General features: G+C 37.7%; 1 protein-coding gene across 2 annotated transcripts in view; it reads left to right on the top strand.

The window, feature by feature from the left end:
- Positions 1-20,402, top strand: part of mical2a (microtubule associated monooxygenase, calponin and LIM domain containing 2a) — a 32,663-nt gene extending 12,261 nt beyond the window's left edge. Inside the window, exons 5-21 of one of the 2 annotated variants that reach the window (XM_083891137.1) lie at positions 475-630; positions 718-818; positions 1,828-2,085; positions 3,062-3,177; positions 3,292-3,418; positions 3,512-3,602; positions 5,032-5,179; positions 7,113-7,312; positions 8,550-8,653; positions 8,742-8,804; positions 8,896-9,024; positions 9,158-9,265; positions 10,311-10,622; positions 13,422-13,529; positions 16,398-16,578; positions 16,703-16,779; positions 17,743-20,340. In XM_083891137.1, the coding sequence (XP_083747263.1) occupies positions 475-630; positions 718-818; positions 1,828-2,085; positions 3,062-3,177; positions 3,292-3,418; positions 3,512-3,602; positions 5,032-5,179; positions 7,113-7,312; positions 8,550-8,653; positions 8,742-8,804; positions 8,896-9,024; positions 9,158-9,265; positions 10,311-10,622; positions 13,422-13,529; positions 16,398-16,578; positions 16,703-16,779; positions 17,743-18,153 (2,690 nt within the window). In that variant the 3' untranslated portion in view covers positions 18,154-20,340. Of the gene's footprint in view, positions 1-474; positions 631-717; positions 819-1,827; positions 2,086-3,061; positions 3,178-3,291; positions 3,419-3,511; positions 3,603-5,031; positions 5,180-7,112; positions 7,313-8,549; positions 8,654-8,741; positions 8,805-8,895; positions 9,025-9,157; positions 9,266-10,310; positions 10,623-13,421; positions 13,530-16,397; positions 16,579-16,702; positions 16,780-17,742 lie in introns of both variants that reach the window. The other variant, XM_083891138.1, reaches the window with a different exon arrangement.
- The last annotated feature ends 2,416 nt before the right edge of the window (positions 20,403-22,818 follow it).

Here is a 22,818-nt window from a genome sequence, read left to right as displayed (position 1 = left end):
AACATCTGAAGCGTGGTCTGGTCACTATCATATGAAACCAAGCAGTTAGTGACTTTTAAAACAACGTGAAAATGAAAATTTGATGTCAGCTCAGCAGAATATAGCAAGAATCCTAACATGTTGTTTCCTGTAATTCCTCTGTCAGTGTGTTATTGGTGTAGATTACACAGATAATCCCATTTTGAAAGGTCTTTAAGTTTTAGGAAAGGTCCTTTTTTTGACACTTTTGCATTTCTGACAACACAGTGTTATTTGACTTTGATGACAGTATTCAGCGTTTGTTCCACTGACTGAATGAAGGGCTCACCTTGGAAAGCTGCCTCTTATCCTTTAAAAAACTGCCTTGTAATTATGGTTTGAGCCGGGATTTCCTTTGGTTTTTAACAGACGTTTTTATAGGAGTGGATTTCTTGGGAAGATGAACATGTTTTTTTTTCTTTTTCTGCTGTGTCTCTGTTTCTTTCTCACTCTCAGGTTTCAAAAGGAAGGAATTCCGAGGTAAACTGGCGATCGCCATCACGGCCAACTTCGTCAACAGAAACACCACCGCTGAGGCCAAAGTGGAGGAGATCAGTGGAGTGGCCTTCATCTTCAACCAGAAGTTCTTCCTCGACCTCAAAGAGGAGACAGGTGTGAGAGACAAGAACTGAAGATCTCACTGATGTTCTTCTTTAAATCTTTAAATCTTCTTTAAAATCATCTCTAAATGTGTCGCAGGCATCGATCTGGAGAACATCGTCTACTACAGAGACAACACGCATTACTTTGTCATGACTGCAAAGAAACAGAGTCTGCTGGACAAGGGAGTCGTCATTAATGTAAGAATTAAAACTCACACTCACAAAACACTTGTGAGATTCCACCAGAGGTGTGAGTTTCACTGTAGATGTCACTGTGTCAGAGTAAATGTACATGGAACACAGCATATATGAAGGATTTTTTTTTCTCTCGCCTAAAAAAAATATTGCATTTTAAAGCAAATATCACCTTTAAAATATGCAGCAGGAGCTTAAAAAACACATGGAGGTCATGTAACAACATGTGGACATGAGCTGTGCAAAGTCTGATGCTGCTGAAGTGAAGCAGAGTGAAATGACAGAGGTTTTAGTAAAGAGATGTCTGGGCTGTCTAGGTACCAACCCATTAAATTTTATCTATATGTCACTATAGGTCTCAAAAGTCCATAAAATGTCAGAAAATGTTAAAAAAAAACGTCCATCAGTGTTTGTCAAACCTGGAAATGACGATGTTCTCCAACGTCTGATTCAGTTTTAATGATTTCTTTGTTTATGTGGAGCAAAGAAACAAAGAATATATTCACATTAAAGAAGCTGAAACAATCAGAAATCTAGTTTTAATCATGAAAAAAGCTTAAAAAATGATTCATCGATTATCAAAATAGTTGACGATTAATTCAATAATCGATAAATAGTAGATGTTTCAGCTCTAAAACAGTTGTTTACATATCAGTGCTTAGAAGCTCCAGATCCAGGTTATTGTTTATATTTCAGTATTCCTTATGTTTATAATTTCACACGCTTTTAAACAAACTTAAGTTTTTATTTCACATCTGAGTCACAAACGCTGATCTTATTTAGTTATATTTTACATGATGCTTGTGCATAATTATGTCTAAACGTGTATATTCTTTAATTTATTTAATCTGGAGTGGATATTACGCTGTCTCTGTTTGTCTTAACTGTTTATAACATGGTATTAATGTCTATAATGTCATTTACAGCTGGATCGAGCAGGAGGAAAAATGTAAATGCTGCACTTTTCTGCACAAAGAAAATAAAATGCTAAACTCTTGTCTTTGTCGTCCAGGACTACGCCGACACCCACTTGTTGCTGAGCAGTGAGAACGTGAACCAGGAAGCTCTGCTGTGTTACGCCCGCGAGGCGGCTGACTTTGGCACCAACTATCAACTCCCCACGCTGGACTTTGCCACGAACCACAGCGGGCAGCCGGACGTGGCCATGTTCGACTTCACTAACATGTACGCCTCGGAGAACGCCGCGCTGCTCAGGGAGAGGTTCGGACGCCAGCTGCTGGTGGCGCTGGTGGGCGACAGTCTGCTGGAGGTAAGACCTGCTGTGTTCACGTGAGAGGGTTTGAAGAAGAGGAAGAAGAAGAAGATTATGTTAGGAAACATGGACGTCAGGTGACGAGGGGACGTATGTTTGTTATTTTAATACCAGTCGTGTCGTCTTTCTACTTCTATTCCAGGAGTTAGAAACCTGGTTTCTATTGTATGGAGGACCAAACCTGACGTAATAATAAATAAATAAATAAATACAGGAATGAATGAATAAATGAATAAATAAATAAATGTATGTGAACAGAAATGTAGAAATAAATGTATGCATTTATGTATTTATTACTGTATTTATTTATTTATTTATGCATGTATTTATTTATGCATGTATTTGTTTATTTATGCATGTATTTGTTTATTTATGCATGTATTTATTTATTCCTGTATTTATTTATGCATGTATTGATTTATATATGCATGTATTTATTTATTTATTTATTTATTTATTTATTTATTTATGTATGTATTTATTTATTCCTGTATTTATTTATGCATTTATTTATTATTACGTCAGGTTTGGTCCTCCATACAAACTCAAATATTTGGTCAAATAAAATGCTAATTTATTTGTTCAGAGATTAACAGTGCGGATGAATCTGTGGATCATTTGTTTTTCAAAATAAAATCAGAAATTAAAAAAAAGGAAAAAACTACTTGTTTTCTCAATATTTTCTCAAAATCAAAATGAAAAAAACGGATAACGACTCGTTTCCCGTTTAATCCAATTTTGATAAATGCAAGTTGCGTGACCCGGAAGTGACCTTTAGATCTGTGTGTCATTCGTTCATTCATTTTTTCAAAATAAAACAAGAAATGAATATTGAGAAAACAATTTTTTTTTTTTTATTTGTGGTTTTATTTTGAAAATTATTATTGTTGTTGTTGTTGTAATATATTATAAATGTATATATTTGTATTATATATACATATATAAATCATATTTACGTATTTTCTTTGTGCAGCCGTTCTGGCCCATGGGGACGGGCTGTGCTCGAGGTTTCCTCGCTGCCTTTGACACGGCCTGGATGGTGAGGAGCTGGAGTCAGGGTCGGCCTGCTCTGGAGGTGCTGGCTGAGAGGTACACACACACACACACACACACACACACACACACACACACACACACACACACACACTCTCCGTCTTTGTTTGTGCAGAGTTCATATTTCTTTGTTCCGTGGCGTCTCTGCAGAGAGAGCGTTTACAGGCTCCTCCCACAGACCACGCCGGAGAACCTCGCCAAGAACTTTGATCAGTACACCATCGACCCGGGAACCCGATACCCCAACCTGAACTCGTCGTGTGTCAGACCTCACCAGGTGAGAGCACAGTCACGTCATCAGATATCACATAAAGACTCCGTCTGCACTGACTTCACTGTTATCTGCTCTTTCCTCTCATTCCTCTGTCAGGTTCGTCACTTGTGCGTCAGCGGCGAGATGAACTCCTGCTCTGTGGAGCGAGCGGCTTCCATACGACGACCTGTCAATCTGTGCAGGAGAGGTGAGCTACGAGTCTGACAGGGTGTGTTGTTGTTGTTGTTGTTGTTTTTGGCTCGTCAGACTCTTTGTTTGATTCAAGCATGAACAGGTTTGAAATTAATGCTCAAAGAGTCAAAAATGGTCTTGTAAATGTTAGCGTTGACAGAATCTGGCCTCAAACACAGAGAGATTATGTTTCCTGCATGTTGTTGTTGTTGTTGTTGCTGCAGGCGTTCGTCCACATGGCAGAAACTCTGGTTTTTATGAGTGAATTTTAAATTCAAATCAGGAGTGATCCGACTGTTGATAGGATTTATATTTCTTGTACAGAATAACTTAAAGACGAGCTTCATTTCAACATAAAAGCCTTGTGTTTTCTTTCATCTCCTTCAAGAGGAAATAGAGACAAACTAGAGTGTTTGCACTAGTGTCGCTACCCGAGCCGAACCGGTTCTAACCCAACTTTATTTAAATCAAAACAGCCAACTGCATTTTCTATCTTATGTGTGTGTTGGCCTGCAGATTTAAAGGCGCCATATGTAAGAATGTGGCCAAAAACAGTAACTGCATTCAAATTCAAAACACGGAGGTCTTTTAGGTTTTGTTTTTTGATGTAACTGGCAACCCATGGTTGCTCGGCAGCTGAGACTTTACTGACTGCAGTGATTGGTAGACGGCGGTAGGTACATGACGCCAACACATGATTTCAAAACATAAACATGATTTGCAGTCATGATTTCAGGCCTTAATGCAGGGGTTCTCAAAGTGTTTATACCTGAGGGACAATTTAGGAACCCAACGTTGGACTGAGGGCCGCCAAAGGAAAAAAAACAGAAAGAAATCCAATTTTAATGACCAGATTACAGTTGTACAGTTTACACTTATTGGTCTGTATCCAGTAATGTCCAATAAACATTTAACAAGCTCAGTCGCTCCTGGATTAAACCTATCAACTGTAATTCATTGCGGGGGCCGCCAGAAATGTTTCTGCGGGCCGCCATTGGGCCCCGGGCCGCACTTTGAGAACCAATGCCTTAATGGGTTAAATCTGCAGGCTCTTTTGCTCTTCCTTCACCCTTGAACTAACCGGATGTCTGTCGCAGTAATTTGAATAATTCAATTTCAAATTATACTATTCACATTCAGTTTTTCAATGCAATAATTCAAATTAAACAATACAAATTCAAATTATGTGATTCAAATTCAGTTTTTCAATGCAATTATTCAAGTTTAGCCATTGAAATTCAAATATAAACGATTCAAATCCAGCTCCTGGTGGCACATATTTCAGCCCATACCCTTGTTTCAACCGGGGTTTGAACCCAGGAACCAGGGTCTTCTTGCTGCAAAAGCGAGAGCGCTAACCACTTGGTCTTATCGTGTACTGTAGTGATTTCTCCTGATGACTTTTTCTTCTTCTCCTTCTCCTTCTTCTTCTTCTTCTTCTGCAGAGTCAGAGGTCAGACCGGCTCGTCTGCTGACCTGGTGTCAGAAGCAAACCGAAGGCTACAGGAACGTCATCGTTACAGACCTGACGTCCTCGTGGAAGAGCGGCATCGCTCTGTGCGCCCTCATCCACAGGTTCAGACCTCAGCTCATGTACGTAGTCGCCTACATCCCATAATACCTGCAGCTTAAAAGGTGTGTTGTGTAATAAATCTAAAGCAACTGGCCATAAAACCAGTTCAGTACACGTTCAGTGTAAAATCCTGTCATACAGATAAAATAATGAAGAATGACTGTTTGTTTTAAGTGTTTCGGGTTGTTTTGAACAGAGTACACGGCTTCATTACTTGAGTACATTTTCTAAATATTGCATTACTGCTGCCACAGTGTTTACATTTACGTATAGAAACGTCCTACATGGAGTTATGACAAATGTTCATGTTAATACCTTGAAGAATGTGAAAGGAATTGAAAGTAAAATCAAGTAATTTTCATCTTTTTTTACCTTTTATGTTGCTTTATTTAAAGGTGCATTATGTAATAAATCATAAAATCCTCCTAATATGTCACAGAGACTCAGGAATAATGTTCATATAACAAACTGAACTCACCAACAACAACAGTACAGACAAAATATTTGCATTAAAAAACAATATTTTGCAGACTGCAAATCATGTTTATGATTTACCGCCGTCTACCAATCATTGCAGTCAGTAGAGTCTCAGCTGCCGAGCGACCGCGGGTTGCCAGTTGCATCAGAAAACGAAACCTAAAAGACCTCGGTATTTTGAATTTGAATGTAGTAACCGTTTTTGGCCACATTCTTACATATGGCGCCTTTAAGTCCTGACAGTGCTCTTTAGTGCATCTGTACATTCATGTCATTCTTTAAAGCCGTAGCTGGGAGGACATTCATGTTAAGGGTGTGTTAAAAATGCTCGGCATGAGATCTTTATCTTCTCCGCCGACTCCTCCAAGGAAGGACGCTGTTATTTTAGTATAAATGTTTATATTTTCACACATTTTATCCTCTAAAAATGATTATTCCTGCGCAGTTAGAATTTCATTCTAAAGACATGAACAAAGGCTTCAAACTCACACGACTACAAACCTCCTCTTTCTTCAGTGATTTTCCACAGCGCTCACGGTTTGACTCTGTGTGGAATCTGCATCGCGCGACTGCAGATTAGCGCGTTTACAAATCTAATTATATCCTGGCTCTCTTTAATCGCTGCCTTCATACTTTGCCACATGCCGCTGCAATTTCATGTGGTGCTGAGAGTTTTTTCCGAGAAGCTCTGGCATTTTCCCTCCATCCGTTCTGCAGAAACAGAGTTTGTGTTTGCTGTTGCTCGGTTACGGCTCTCTCTCCTTTACGTTATTCCTAAACGTGACTGAACGACGACGTCATCGCTGACTGTTAGAAGTTATTTCCTGTCGTTTTCTCCTGTAATTTAAGAATTCTTTAATTCTTCTGCAGGCCTGAACGTGAAGTCAGTAAAAGGAGAAGTTCATTCCTCTGTGGACTCACTGAGAAATGTCCTTATTTTTGAAGGAAAAACACTTTATTCATTCATTTAAATCATTATTTCTAATCTTGTCAATGTCTTGACTATATTTTCTATTCATTTTGCAACTCTTATGATGAATAAAAGTCTGACTTTTAATGGAAAACACAAAACAATTGTAAAGGTGAGCCCAAACATTTGAACGGTAGTGTAATTCCAAAGCCACACATTTTCAAATTAGTTGGTTTTTTTTTTCAGAAAGTTTTTTTTTTTTTTTTCAGAAAAAGTATTTTTTTTTTTCAGAAAAAGTATTTTTTTTTTTCAGAAAAAGTATTTTTTTTTTTCAAAAAAAGTTTTTTCAGTTTTTTCAAGTTTTTATTTTAAGTTGTTTCAAAAAGTTGTATTAAAAAAAAAGTATGTTTTTTTTCTTCCCAAAAGGGTGTTTTTTCATTTTTTTTTTCAAAACTTGGAAAAATTATATAGGTGACCCCAAACATTTGACCTTTTGAGTGTACATTCAAATAAATCATTAAATAAACTGTAACACTCACTTTCCTCTTATTTTTTGCCTCCGTTAGAGATTTGGATTCGTTAAATGAAGAAGACCACGCTGCAAACCTACAGTTGGCCTTCGATGTCAGCGAGCGAGAGTTTGGTTTTCGCTCGTTTGCCTCGGTGAAGGATCTGAGTTGTGACGACGACCTGGAGAAAACCAGGATGATCGCATACCTGTCCAGGTTCTACGAACTCTTCCGTGGAACTCCTCTACCTCCATCAGGTACTTCATGTCACGCCACTCACAGCAGATTAGCATGTTAGCAAAAATATCAATCACAAGAGGAAAGAAGCAGCAAACGTAGCCACGTACATTTCTAACTTTCTCTTACATCATCATTTCATTTCCTGAGCTGATTTCAGTGATTTTGGTGTCAAATAATGAGGTAAAACTTCTAATGAATAAATCACAAATCTTTTTATATCTCTTTCTGCCATTAAAAATAATGAACAAAAGGTTTATTACATTACAGATGTGAATGTAAAAAATGCAAATTGATTCTGATTTTCAGGTTATAATTGTACACATTTTTTACATTTGTAAAAAATGTTTTGCTGGAATAATGTGTTTGTGCATCTTTTGTTCAGTATTTTAGAAAATATTCTGAGTAAATGGCAGAAAGAGATTAAAAAAAAAATCTTATTTATATATTGGAAATTTTACCTCATCATTTGACACCAAAATCGATGAAATTGACTCAGGAAATTAAATTCTGATGTAAAAGACGGTTGGAAATTTACTACGTGCCGTGACACCGGAGTCCAGGCACATTTACCAGTTAGCTCTGGTAGCTCCGTTAGCTCCGTTAGCTCCGCTAGCTCCGTTAGCTCCTTTAGCGCCGTTAGCGTTAGCCTACAGTTGAATTGGAGCGGTAATGTTTATTAAAGGAAAAAAGCAGCGCTAACAAATTTACGTTAACAAACGTTAGCGTACCTGTGTACTGCGTATGTGCGCCTCTGTTTTTAAAGTTTAGCGTTACTTTAGAGACTCATTTTAACAATCGGGAGTCACGTAAACATGACGTCGCGCATCTTTTTCCGGTCAGTCGTCCTGGAAATGTTGTGCGTTTAACGTTGACGACATTAAACGCCGTTAGCGTTTGACAGCACTCGTATTAAGTAAAGGATTCAGCTCCTCGTAAGCAAATACATGTATAAATTGGATTTCTTATTTGTAAATCAGAATTTTTACCTCATCATTTTATACTAAAATCGCTTAAATTGACTCAGGAAATGAAATTCTGATGTAAAAAACGGATGGAAATTTACATTTTTGAAATTTACGTAGCTAAAGGGACCCAAGAGGTATATTCAGTCAAATGCTGGTGCTTCTTTACATAAGATTTTCCTTAAAAAATGCAATAATGACTAGTTGAAGCGATGTTAATGTTTACTTGCTGTAGGATTTATTTCTAATGCGTGGAAAACCCTTGCTAACACAGTCTTGTTTTTATCTGCAGGCTCCAGAGTCGTGGATGAGAACAATGAAGATTATCCATCTAAAGAAGTCAGAAGTCACAATAATGTGCTCAACATGGCCGTTCACAGGAAGAGAGTTCCAAAGGTAAATCCTCATTTATTTATGTTTGTCGCCTCAGAATCTCCTGGTTTGAATATTTATCCTCACGTGATGAATCCTCTGTGTTCTTCAGGATGAGAAGAGAACAGACACAGACCTGACTTACAAGAGGAGGAGAAAGTTCTACTTTGAGGAGGTTTGAGACTGAACTTTATTCATTCTAATATACATTATTCTGATGTTTTCACTCCATAAACTCACACAGTTTTCTGTTGTTTTTATTCCAGGCCTCTAACGCGTCCACTAACGGCTGCACAGAGACACAGGAGCCTAAAGAAAACAGAGTCGGCTCCATATCCAGTCAGTTATTGGCCAAATTTGAGAGCAAACCGAGCAACGGCATCAGAAGAACACAGGTACAAAATATAAAAGAGAGACGAGAGGTTAAAGATTCTCTGTTTTCTCCAAACTTTTCAGCCTTTTCTTTCTATGTCTGTGCCTTTTTATTATTATTATCTCTCTTTCTAATGTTTTCTGGACAAACCTCAGTCAGACTGTGAGACGACGTCACATGACCTGACGTCACGTGACCTGAGCCAGAGTCTGCACGCTAAAGTCAGGCCTCAGGTTCAACCTAAACCTTCACCTGAGATACAGGTAGACACTGTGAAGACACTCAGACTGTACCAAACTAACTATAGAACATAAATAAATGTATTAAAGTTTGGATATTTAACGGATCATACAGGTGGTTTTAATGCAGATACACAGACTTTATATCAAAACATGTCATAATTACAGTAAAATTAAATTCTGAAAAAATTTTTTGGAAAAAAAACAAAAAAAATATTTTTTGGGGGGAAAAGAAATATGTAAAAAAACCTGAAAAAAAAAGTTTTTGGAAAAAATAACTTTAAAAAAGTAACAACAACAAAAAAAACAAATTTGAAAATTTGTGTCTTCGGAATTACACCACCGTTCTAAAGTTTGGGCTCACCTATTATTTTGTGTTTTCCATTAAAAGTCAGATATTATTCATCAAAAGAGTTGCAAAATGAATAGAAAATGTAGTCAAGACATTGACAAGATTAGAAATAATGATTTTTATTCCAAATAAAACTGTTTTCAGTTGTGCTAACATCATTGCACAAGGGTTTTCAAGGGTTTTCTAATCATCCAATAGTCTTCTAACGCCATTAGCAAACACAATGTACCATTAGAACACTGGAAATGTGCCTCTATACACTTATGTACATATTCCATTAAAAACCAGACGTTTTTACCACATTAACAATGTAAAGAGTGTATTTATGATTAATTTCATGTTATATTCATTGAAAAAAAGTGTTTTTCCTTCAAAAATAAGGACATTTCTAAGTGAGCCCAAACTTTAGAACAATAGTGTAAACACTCACACAATAACTCTGTCCTTATATGAACATGTTGAGTCTCTGAAATCAAAGCATCGTGTTCATGAGCTCAGCTTTTGGAGAGCAAACTAAAGACAAGTTTCTTTTAAATGTAGCTGAGTCATGAGATAATAATGATGATGAGGATGATGATGAGGTAACTTTGGCAGAACATAAAAGCAGAGGTGATGTATCACTAATGCAGATTATAGTGGTTTATATTTGATTGAAACATCTAAAACCACCTGTATGACTCTTCTCATCATGGTTTCATATCATATCACTCTCTCCAGTTTGAGTTCAGTATCAGAAAAGCCGCAGAGCTCTTAGTTCACCTGCCGCCAAAGGCTCCGCCCAAACCCCGCCTCCTGTCGCCTAAACCCCGCCTCCTGCCTCAGCATCAGCATCCGTTCTCCTCAGTGAAGCTCAGACACGTCGATGAAGTCGAGTTAAAAAAGCCTGAGTCTGACCCTGAGAGCTCAGGAACCTCCTCTTCCTCCTCTTCCTCTTCCTCCTCTTCCTCCTCCTCCTCCTGCCGCTCAGCCGTCCAGTTCATGTCCAGACTCCTGCAGCGTCTCAGGGAGGTGGACGAACACGTCTCTGAGGTGAACTCTCTGTCTCCTCTTCTTCTTCTTCTTCTTCCTCCTCCTCCTCATGATTGCATGCTCTGGTCCTGTGAGTGAATGTTGATTATATATTATATTATACACTGATTATACACTGAGGCTGGTGTAATGTGAAGTCAGCCCCGTCATTATGCAGCTGAAATGGAAAGAGCAGGCATTATTTGCCAGAAAGCTGCCGACGTTGATTCGGATCAGCACCAAAAGCTTTATTTCATTGTGTCATTTAGTGTAAAAGTGAGGTTTCTGTGTTTGTTTTTGTCGTCATTTTAAATCCTGTCATACAGAGAACAGACACAATAATGAAGAATGACTATGTTTTAAGTGACGGTTCAGGTTGTTTTGAAGTGTGGTCGACAGCTGACTCACGATTCTCTAAATCACCCTGAGAACTCACGCTCTCACTGCAGGAAAAAACCCACATTTTTATGATATCATATCATAGACTTCAGAAAGCATAGATGTGATGAGGTCAGCCTTTTCTTTTACACGTGTTTTACTGCAGTAATTCTCAGTGTTGACACATGAAATCTTCTTCTTTTTCCAACTCCCAGCTGACAGGAAGCTGTTGGTGATATCAGTAAAGGTGTACTTTGACATTTTGCTAAAAAATAACCGGGTTTGCTAAATATGTGCTAAATAAAGAGCGAGATCCAGGAGGCGATTGTCTTAGATTAGCTTAGCATAATGATTTGGAGCAGAAAGGTTGGTCTGCTCTCGTCTCCTCACCTCAGCCATGACTTATTTTCATTTCAAAGTTTATTTAACATTGACGATACATACATACATGAAAATGGGAAAATGTGACGCATAAAAGACGTCTATAGCTTCAGCTAATTTGCAGTCCTTGTCCCTGGCTTTAGAATAGAATCAAATATTCTGAATACGAGTTGTCGTCAACACTCGCAGATAAATATTTGACTCTTTTACATAAAGAGGAAGCACAAAATAAAAAAAAAAGGAAACCAGAGCAGCGACAACAGCTGTGTGTAGTTACTTCCTGTTGTGTTTTATAACATGAAGTGATGACGTCACAGGTGTTGATGGATGGATCATAGACAGACAGAGGCAGTGTAGAGTCATCCTGTAACTCCATTCATCTAATGCATTGGTTCTCAAAGTGCGGCCCGCGGGCCAATGGCGGCCCGCAGAAACATTTCTGGTGGCCCCGCAATGAATTACAGTTGATAGTTTTAATCCAGGAGCTACTAAGCTTGTTTATTGTTTATTTGACATTACTGGATACAGACCAATAAGTGTAAACTGTACAACTGTATTTACTATGTCATTAAATTTTGGATGACATAGTGACACAGTATAGTATGACGTTTTTGTCAAATTTTGGCATTTAAATTTTTTCCCAAAAATGTGGGACGGCATATATTATTATAAATTTTTGTCAAATTTTGGACTGAAATTTTTTTTGAAAAAAATTGTCAAATTTGGGACGGCATATGTCGTTTTTGTCAAATTTTGGACCAATTTTTTTTTTTGATTTTTTTTTTCTAATTTGGGACGACATAGTATTGTACAATGTTTTTGTCAAATTTTGGACCAAAAACTGTTTTCCCAAAATGTTTTTAAAATTTTGAACGACATAGTATAGTATGAAGTTTTTGTCAAATTTTGGACCAAAAATTAAAAAAAAAAAAAAATGTCACATTTTGGAAGATGTATTATTGTATGTCGGTTTTGTCAAATTTGGGACGCCAAAGTTATTACAAATGGGATTTCTTTCAGTTTGTTTTCTTTTTTTTCCCTTTGGCGGCCCTCAGTCCAATGTTGGGTTCCTAAATTGGCCCTCAGGTATCAAAACTTTGAGAACCCCTGATCTAATGAATGACGTCATGTGATCAGTGTGTTTGTATCCAGTGTGTAACCGAGAGTATAAGAACTTCAAAATAAGATTCTTTTAGCGTTAGAATAAACATTTTAATTCCATCTTGCTCCTCCGTAAAGAGGAAGTTTTATGACACAAACAAAGAAAGTACAGAGGTGTAAATCTGAACACTTTAAAACGTTTGAGATGTCAACTCAAATGACCTCGGGGCCAATGAGCATCCAGTCTGTGGGAAAATGTGGGTATTTTACAGATTTTCAAAGTAAAAGTGCTTGTTTTGATAAAGGAAGGACGTATACGTCACAATAATAACATATTCACAGTGCGAAATAAATGTTTTACTGTCAAAGACGGAGAAATACATCATAAATGAAGTGAATAATAGAGCATATATACACAGTACATGTTTATGTTGAATGTAATACATTTAATAACGTGGTAATTAAAAGTCTTATTAGTATTATTATATTAAAAAAAATACTGTTAGCAAATATAAAGTATTTAGAATTATATTCTGTCTATATCAACACTGTGATATTGAGTGAGCCTCCATTTTGACCCCTCTGCTTTAAAACATCTGTAGGCCACCGTAGTTTCATGACCTGAGATGTCACTCATTCTTATTCGCTTATTAACGCGCTGTGAAATGTGACTCGGCACTTTTCAAGATTTCCAAACTGATGTTTTTGGAGATCACTCGTCTCTGGTTTCACCTCCAGGACGACGCAGCCGTCTCACTTTTACAGCGCGAGAGCGACCACATCAGTGAGGCGTGAAACGACCTGTAATGAGGTCGTGTAATAAAAGCAGCCGTCGCTTCGCCGTTCTCCTCTCGCGGCGCCGAACACTTTACCTGTCAAACTCGGCTCAGCTCAGCACAGAACTCTCTTTCATGGTCTCGTTAACGCAGTCACTGCCGCGTCTTTGTTCCTCTGCTGCAGAGAAAAGCTCAGACGCAGCAGAGCAGAGAGTTCCACACAAAGAGCATAAAGGACAAAGCTGTTCATCTGAGCTCTTTGTTCTCAGGAGACGCTTCTGCTGAGCTCCAGGTGAACATCTGGTGATGGAGTGATGCACGCTGCATGTTCTTTTTCCATTTATGCATCATTATAGACTAATAATGCTCTTCAGACGTCATGTTATCCACATTATTTTGCTTTTATTGTTCCTCCGGAGTGCAGATACAGGGAATTTAACTTGTTTCATCTGTGATTCACAAGTTATCTTCACTTCTGACTTCAGACTTTCAAGAAAACACGAGCGAGTTCAGATGCTAATCACTGAGGAAAATCTGAGGAAATCTTCACATATTCAGTCGTCTTTTTCTCTCAATTATACTTTATTGTGTTTTCAAAAGCATAGTAGATGTAAACAGTAGGAATATAGAGAGTGAAACGTCTGTTCTCTAATGATTTTAGATGTTGTTTTTATGACGTTCTCTACAACAGTCTTAGAAATAAGGGTTGCAAAAGTGTTCTTCTACAAGGGCTGACCATTTACTTCTGAAAAAAGCATTTTAAAAGGGTTATTAGTGGAACCCTCCAAAAGGGGTTCCAGGTGGAACCTTCTTAAAAAGGTTTTACCTGGAACCCTTTACTTCTGAAAAACTTTTTCCCGAAGAAAGGGTTTTAAAAGCATTATTAGTGGAACCCTCCAAAAGGACATTTACTGTGTTACACTCTTAGAAATAAGTGTTCCAAAAGTGTTCTTCTACAAGGGCTGAGGTTCTACCTGGAACCATTTGCTTCTGAAAAACCCTTTCCCCGAATAAAGGGTTTTAAAAGGGTTCTTGGTGGAACCCTCCAAAAGGACATTTACTGTGTTACACTCTTATAAATAAGGGTTTCAAAATGTCCCTTCTACAAGAGCTGAGGTTCTACCTGGAACCATTTGCTTCAAGGGTTCTTGATAACACTAATGGTCCCAGTGAGAACCATTTTGATCCAGAGAACCCTTTAAAACCCCTTTCACGAATAAAGGGTTTTAAAAGGGTTCTTGGTGGAACCCTCCAAAAGGGTTCCAAGTGGATCCTTTATAAAAAGGTTCTACGTGGAACCAGTTACCTCTGAAAAACCCTTTCCCTGAATAAAGGGTTTTAAAGGGTTATTAGTGGAACCCTCCAAGCAGACATTTACTGTGTTACATTCTTAGAAATAAGGGTTTCAAAAGGGCTGAGGTTCTACCTGGAACCATGTTCTTCAAGGGTTCTTGTTAACACTAATGGTTCCAGTGAGAACCATTTTGGTCCAGAGAACCCTTTAAAACCCCTTTCCAGAACAATATGTTTTAAAAGGGTTCTTGGTGGAACCAAAAAGGGTTCTCCTATGAGGACAAGCCGAAGAACCTTATATGGTTCTACTTAGCACTTTTATTTCTAAGAGTGTAGAACACCTTCACTTCCTTTACTTCATGACTCGAGATTAAAAAACAAAGCATTAATTGATCAACCCTATATGACGTTAGGGTTTATTGCAGCACTTTAGTGTTTGACTCCAGCTGTAGCTAATAAAGTGGCACCAGAGCTCAGTATTATATCACACACACATCCCACAGGCAGCACACACACATCCCATAGGCAGAACACACACACACACACAGGCAGCACACACACATCCTGTTCTAAAAAAATATATCCTAATTCCACTCTTTACACCGTTTCCTGGAATGAACAGAACATTTTTTTTGCTTCACACGAGAGTTTTGCTCCACGCTGTGGTTTTTTTCTTTTTAATGATCAGAGCGTTTGTCGTCACAGAGCAAAAGTGTGTGTTTTTGTGGTGACACTGTGTGTTTTCTCTGCTCCACCCTTCACAAACAGCCTGCAGCCAGATGTTAGAGCACCGCTCGCTCTACAGCAGCTACACAACTGTCGCTCGTACCACTTTTTCAAAGGAATTCCTGAAAAGAAAGAGCGGATTTTATTCAGCACAAAAATAACAAAATAACCTATTTTTTATCTCATTTATGTGATTGTGTTATTTAACTTTTTAAACCACACGTTTTCCTGTAAGAAAAGTGTGTCGACTACAACAGACTCACCCTCAGATATCAAAATATACACAAGGTGATTTATTTTAAGCATTTAAGTTTGTTTTTATAAAGGTTTAAGGTTCATAAACTTACAGTCCAGGCACTTTGGAATTATCTGAATCAACATTTAAGGAAAAGAAAAGGACAGTATAATAATAATAATAATAATAATAATAAAAAGTAGAACAATATTAAACAGTAAAACAGGTACAAGAGATATAAAATAACACACAATATAGAGAAAAATAAATACAAACTAATAAAAAAATACCAAAAAAAATATGTAGAGAAAGAAAATATATATAATAATCAAAATAAAGTACAATATGTAGAGAAAAAAACATATATAATAATCAAAAAAGAAAGGTACAAGAGATATAAAATATAAAACACTATATAGAGAAAAAAGATGTATAATAATCATAAAAGTACAAGATATATACAATATAGAAATACTATATAGAGAAAAACATATATATATATATATATATAATAATTCAAAACAAGTACAATAGATATAACATATAGAAATACTATATAGGGGGGAAAAAGATATTTAATAGTCAAAAAAGTACAAGAAATATAAAATGTAGAAAAATACACTATATAGAGAAAAAATGATATTGAATAATCAAAAAAAGTACAAGAGATATAAAATATATAAAACACTATACAGAGAACATTTAAACATAAAAACATCTATAATAATAATAATAATAATAATATTATAGATGTGTTTATCTTTATGTTTATGTTTGCATATAATGCTCTAACCTGCATGTCGTGAGCTCATCAACACAAACTCCATGAAGTGTTTAAATAACAGAACAGTGAAAAGTGTGCGTCGTCATCGCTCGTCTTAATGTCGTTGTTTCTTGTTTCTGCAGAGTTGCGCGGTCAGAAGGACGTTCCCACAGTCGGCCGACAGGTGTCACTCTTGTTCTCGGCGTGTTTACCTGGTGGAGAGAGTCAGCGCTGAAGGACTGTTCTTCCACAGAGAGTGTTTCCGCTGCTCCACCTGTAACTCAGCGCTGAGACAAGGAGCTCACGCTTTTGACTCTCAACAAGGTTTGTAAAAGATTATCATCGCTTAGAAAGGGAGGGATTTTTGTAGTTTTACCTTTTTAGATGACACTAAATCTTACGCACGGAACCTTTAATATTTAAGTTGACATTTTCTGGGCTCTTTCAGGGAAATTGTTCTGCAAACTTCACTTTGATCAACGTAACTCTGGGACAAATCTACGGAGAAGCTTCTCGCTACGATCAGTGAGTACATGGGCCTTCATTCAGCATCTATCTATAAAGCAAGTTGTGTGTGTGTCTGCGACAGGCATATCTCACTGACAGTTAGTCAGATTGCCCTAAGACTTTGGATATGAGTTGAGCATGGCCTGATGGTGTGCATCCTTGATTTTCAAATTTTTTGGCAGAATTTTAATTTTCACTGATTTATCATGCTGCGCCAGGCAGGTAGTATATTTAAAAAAAGTATCTTGGAATAACTTGAAATTTACCATCATAATAGTCGGCATCGCCCTGAACAAGGATCCGTTGAAAGTATTTGCAAATCTCTTAAGGAATAATTTTGATGAATTTTTGAATTTCAGGTAATGATCCATGATCCATTTGCCCTGATGCACTTTGACAGTGAGCTGACTTTAATCTCAAAAACAAAAAGTATCTCAGAATGACTTGAAATTTACCATCATAATAGTCGGCATTGCCCTGAACAAGGATCTGTTGAAAATATTTGCAAACCTCATAAGGAATAATTTTAACGATCTTTTGAAAATTCAGGAAATGATCCATTTGCCCTGATGCACTTTGACGTAATGACTTGAAATTTACCATCATAATAGTCAGCATCGCCCTGAACAAGGATATGTTAAAAATATTTGCAAACCTCTTAAAGAATAATTTTGATGAATTTTTTAAATTCAGGAAATTATCATTTGCCCTGATGCACTTTGACAGTGAGCTGACTTTCTCCTCAAAAACAAAAAGTATCTCAGAATTACTTGAAATTTACCATCATAATAGTCGGCATCGCCCTGAACAAAGATCACTTGAAAATATTTGCAACCCTCTTAAGGAATAATTTTAATGAATTTTTGAAAATTCAGGAAATGATCCATATGCCCTGATGCACTTTAACAGTGAGCTGACTTTCTTCAAAAAAACAAAAAGTATCTCTGAATGAACCCTCTCTAACTTTCCTCTGTTTTTCAGATCCATAATGGAGCTGCAGTTAAAGATCGCCGTGTTGCAGACGCAGACGTTGGTGAAGTCTCTCAGTCCAGCAGCACATCAAACCTGCAGAGTCCACCTGCAGCAGCAGGTACCTTCTCGTCCTTTATCAGGAAACAGCTGAGCAGACCCCTGAGCGTGACCCGCATGGTGTGTAGCGCCCCCTGGCGTCTGTCCCGCTCTGTGCGCGGTGCGGCGCGGGCCGTCTGCGGCCACCTGCGTGACAACGCCCTGGACTACGCGTTCCTGTACGAGCTGCTGAGCGTGAGCTTGCCCCTGTTGTTTGTGTTAGAAGAGGTTCTGGTGCAGCTGTACACGGAGGCCGTGCCCAGTGAGTCCAGCTGTCTGCAGCCGGCTGTGCTGTGGCTGCAGGAGCAGCTCAGGCTCAGCTAGAGCTGTCCGTGTTTTTAACCTTCATCATCTGACACAAGCACCTTTTTCATGTTTACTCGCCTGTTATGATGACGACGACGACGACGACACTGCGTTTTCAGCGTGTAGTTTAAAGGGGACATATTATGCTAAATCAACTTTTTAATCATTTTAAATCCTTATGTTTGGGACTCCGGAGGTCCCGTCAGTCGGCAAAGTGTGGAAAAAACTCATGTTTTCGTGGTCGTCCTCAGTCTAAGTACAGGAGATAAAACACGGGATGTTGACTTCCGCGCTCACTGGGACGTCGCAATGCGATAAATCCCCGGAATCGTTGTCTCGCGGAGCTCCGCTTTGTCCGTAAAGTGCTGGCGAGGTATCCGAAACTGGAAATCGGCGAAGTCGGCGAAAAGTTCTATTGTTGTCTCCACAGCGCAGCACAGAGTTCTACGCAAACTTCATGCCTCAGAGGATTTATCTGTCCAGTGGATACATGTTATATATGACGGCAATGTGCCTGCTAGAGCCTGCTAATGATCACTTTTGCAAACGCTAACTGCTGTTAGCTCCCAGTAGCCTCTGTGGCTGATGTCATTTCCTGTCCCTTAAGTTTGGTTTTAAATTTTTTTTAAGGTGGACCTAAAGAGATACTACTAGAGAGAGCTTTCTGAACAGCGCTGAAATTCAGGAAATGATCCATTCGCCCTGATGCACTTTGACAGTTAGCGGACTTTAGTCTCACAAACAAAAAGTATGAAAATATTTTCCAAATGCTAACTGCTGTTAGCTCCAGGTAGCATCTGTGGCTGATGTCATTTCCTGTCCCTTAAGTTTCGTTTAACTTTTATTTTTAAGGTGGACCTAAAGAGATACTACTAAACAGAGCGTTCTGAACAGCGCTGAAATTCAGGAAATGATCCATTTGCCCTCATGCACTTTGACAGTGAGCTGACTTTAGTCACAAAAACAAAAAAGTATCTCAGAATGACTTTAAAAATTCATTTAATTTACCATCATAATAGTCGGCATCGCCCTGAACAAGGATCTGTTGAAAATATTTTCCAAATGCTAACTGCTGTTAGCTCCCATTAGCATCTGTGGCTGATGTCATTTCCTGTCCCTCATGATTCGTTTTACTTTTGTTTTAAGGTGGACCCTTTAAGGTGGACCTAAAGAGATACTACTAAAGCGAGCGTTGTGAACTGCTGTGGTGCTTCATCCTTATGGTATTTTGACCCAGTCATGTTCATTAGGACACCAGGTTAATAATTAGGTTAACTTGGACAAATAGGCTATAATATGTCCCCTTTAATAACAGACTTTATTTGGTACAGTTTTTTTTTTTTTACACATTATTTTTGCAGTTGTTAGATTAAAGTGCATTCGTTGCGATTAAAAATGCAGGTGAATTAAAAACAAACAGGTGACTGCTGAAATGTCCTGTAGTTAAAACGTCTTAACTCAGGTTATGACTTCATGCACTTTATCTTTGGGATCTGCGTCATAGACGACGTCACATACATGTGCTCCTGCAAATATGTTGTCTTTTAATACTGAAGATATATGCAACACTCTTTGATCACTTTTATACTCTGACTACACTGTTTTACTTTATAAACCGTTCTTTTTAATTATTATTATTATTGATTCACAAAAAAAAGGGAAACATCTCCAGGTATTTGATCTGTGGACTCTGTGGTATTTAGTTCTACTCTGCTGCCACCTACTGTTGACTCTGAGAAAACCCATGAAGTGCAAACTGAGAGAAAGTAAAACTGAACACATCTCATTTTTCACTGTGTTGTGTTTTGAAAAAGACTTTGAGTTTGAATGCGTTTGCCTTCATTAAGACAAAGATCAACCTCAAACCTCTTTGACTGGAAGCTCCACAGCTGCTTCCTCTGTCTGAACATGCTGGTGAAGCACTTTTTATTTAGACTTATTCTATATTTGTAGAACCTTACAGCATTTCAAGTGTTTACAGCATGATGTGTTGTGATATTTGTCTTTGTTTCGTGACAGCGACCCTCGTTTTTACTGAATCTGCATGGAAACAAAGTCGCATGTTGTTGTTTAATGTTGTTTTTTACACACACACTCACTGGACTTGTATAATATTTATAATTATACATGCGTTTTATGACGGAAATAATAACATGTACAACGGTGCCAAAAAACAAACAAACACCTTGGTCATGATGAATGTCAGTGTTTTCGTTGTTTTCATAAACCTTTTTACTACATTTGTGCACTCGACTGTTTTTATTTATGTGTTTATTCTCAATGGTTTGTGTTTGTGTTTGTGTTTGTTCTTCCATCAGCCGGAGCCATGAGTGTGTGTGTGTGAGACGACAGGAAGTGTAGGAGGAGTTAGAAGCGTTTCCAAGGTGATCGCCTGCATCCGCATGGTCACTGTTGGTTTGTGATGCTGGTGAATAATAATAATAATAATAATAATAATAACAGACACAAAGTGACTTTGAGCTTTGGCTAAAACTAAACTAAACTAAATGAACGGCTTCAGTCTTTGTCGTTGATCTCAGATTGGTTTTGTGGTGAACTGGTGCTGAACTAACTTCACATCACTGGGTTTGACAAACTCATTCATAACTAGAAAAGCACTCGGAGAGCACAGACCTCTACCAAGACATTTCCTGAAAATGTCAGTTATGTTGGTCGCTAACAAACAAACAGACTCTGGTGAAAACATATACTGTCTCTCTTTGGCGGAGGTCAATTACTTCGGTTAAAGGTACAGTTTGTAAAATATAGCTAGATTTTTTTTTCTTTGGTGGAGAAGCTACGTAGCTTTCAGTTGGCATCAAAACTCAACATGTATTTAGTTTGTCCATCGTGAGCTCCTGTAAAAACGTGGTGATCCAAAATGGCTGGAAAATAGTGGAAAGGCAGTGGAAATGAATAAATCTGTGACAGCACCAGACTCTGAATCTCCAACCATCTGCCTTCACTAATTAACTTCATATTTTTTATTTATTGCTACTTATTCGTAGCAGAAAATCTATAAAGAATTATATATATAAAGAATTATTAAGTATTAATGTTATATCTGGTCAGAAAGTGTGATACAAACATCACAAAGTTCATGTTCTTTGGTAAAATAAGCCTCTTTGTCCTCACTACATTTATCTTTTATTACTCTGAATGTACAACAGTGAACTTTAAAGAAACCTTTTAATACAGTGTTAAAAATAAAAGGTAAAGGAGAAAACCTTGATCACGATGTATTAGAGACAGACGTGAACTCTCGTGTCGTGTTAAAAAAGAGACAAACAATCTATTCATTAGAGAACAGTTATGGTCCATTACGCTTCACAGTGTTGTGAGTGAAGGTCGTCGAGAGTTGGATCAGATAAAACGGTCGTCGTCTCCATCACAAAGGCCCGTCATGACCGTGATGATGGGACAAAGAACCACTTAACGTTTACATCCAAAGGTTCACCACATAAACTCTGTGTGTGATAATAACGTTTTACACACATCGGTTTATACGTAAAACACATTAGCGACATTTCTCTGTCTCCTCTCCTGTGACGACAAATGAAATAAAGAATAAAGAGTTCATTGTGTTCCAAACAGCTCAGGAATGCACTTAGAGCTCACAAAGAGTTTTTAAGAAATATTTATGTCGCAACTTTCTACTTTTCTACTAAACATCCTTGATTCTGCAAAACCTGAGGAACAAAAACTCTTTCTGCTGTGGCTGTGCATCAGTGACACCACTGCACAGGGCCGGACCAAGCCTCCATGGGGCCCTAAGCAAAATGTGATTTTGGGGCCCTCTGTTACTGCAAATAATAACGATTATTGATCATTCACACACCTACTATACTAAAGGTATTCTACTTATTCTACTCTGTCACGAATATGAATAAAACTTAATGTGAGAACTTTTTGTTACATGGAAGCAGACACCAGATTTGCAAATTTACAGAAAAATCTTTCAATTAATATTTGGCAAACTCAGCAACTCCCCCTACTGGCGACACAGTGTATCATTACATAAAACCAAACAGTTTATAAATAAAATATTAAGATATTAAGGTCTGAAAATCTAAAAATGTGCACAATCTTTACATTCCTGTAATACAAAGATGTGACTTTTAACACAGCATTAAATAAAATAAACAAATAAATAAATATCAAACAAATACTTCTACTAATGTAACTAAACAGAGGCACCCGGAACAAGGTAATAAAAATGGTTTATAAATAAAATATAAAGTTAAAAAATCACATATGACAACTATGTAAAAACTGTGAAAAAGCTTTGGTAAAAAATGGGGAGAAAAATTCAAAATAAACTACAGCAATACAAACTCTTATTATTATTATTTTTTAGTTAATTACTCTTGGGGGCCCTCTAGTGGTCACAGGGCCCTAAGCAGCGGCATAGCTCACTTATGCCTTAGGCCGGCCCTGCCCCTTCACATTCACTCTGAAAGCACAGACACCAAACTAAACTAAACGTGTGTTTCTGCTACTGCTGCTACGATAATAATAATAGTAACTGTGTTAACTCTGTGGTAACTCTTTTGACCCCCTCTACTTTACAGTTATAACCTACTGCAAGTTACATAAAAGAAAAATACAGTCCACGTCCCAGTATATGTACCGTATGTAGCATGAATCACTGTGATGTTATCGTTTCTTTTAGGTCACGTGTCA

The sequence above is a fragment of the Microchirus variegatus genome (assembly GCF_963457635.1).
Source record: "Microchirus variegatus genome assembly, chromosome: 6".
Lineage (NCBI taxonomy): Eukaryota > Metazoa > Chordata > Actinopteri > Pleuronectiformes > Soleidae > Microchirus > Microchirus variegatus.
Note: the sequence above shows the minus strand (reverse complement) of the source record. Positions and strands in the feature narration are given on the sequence as shown.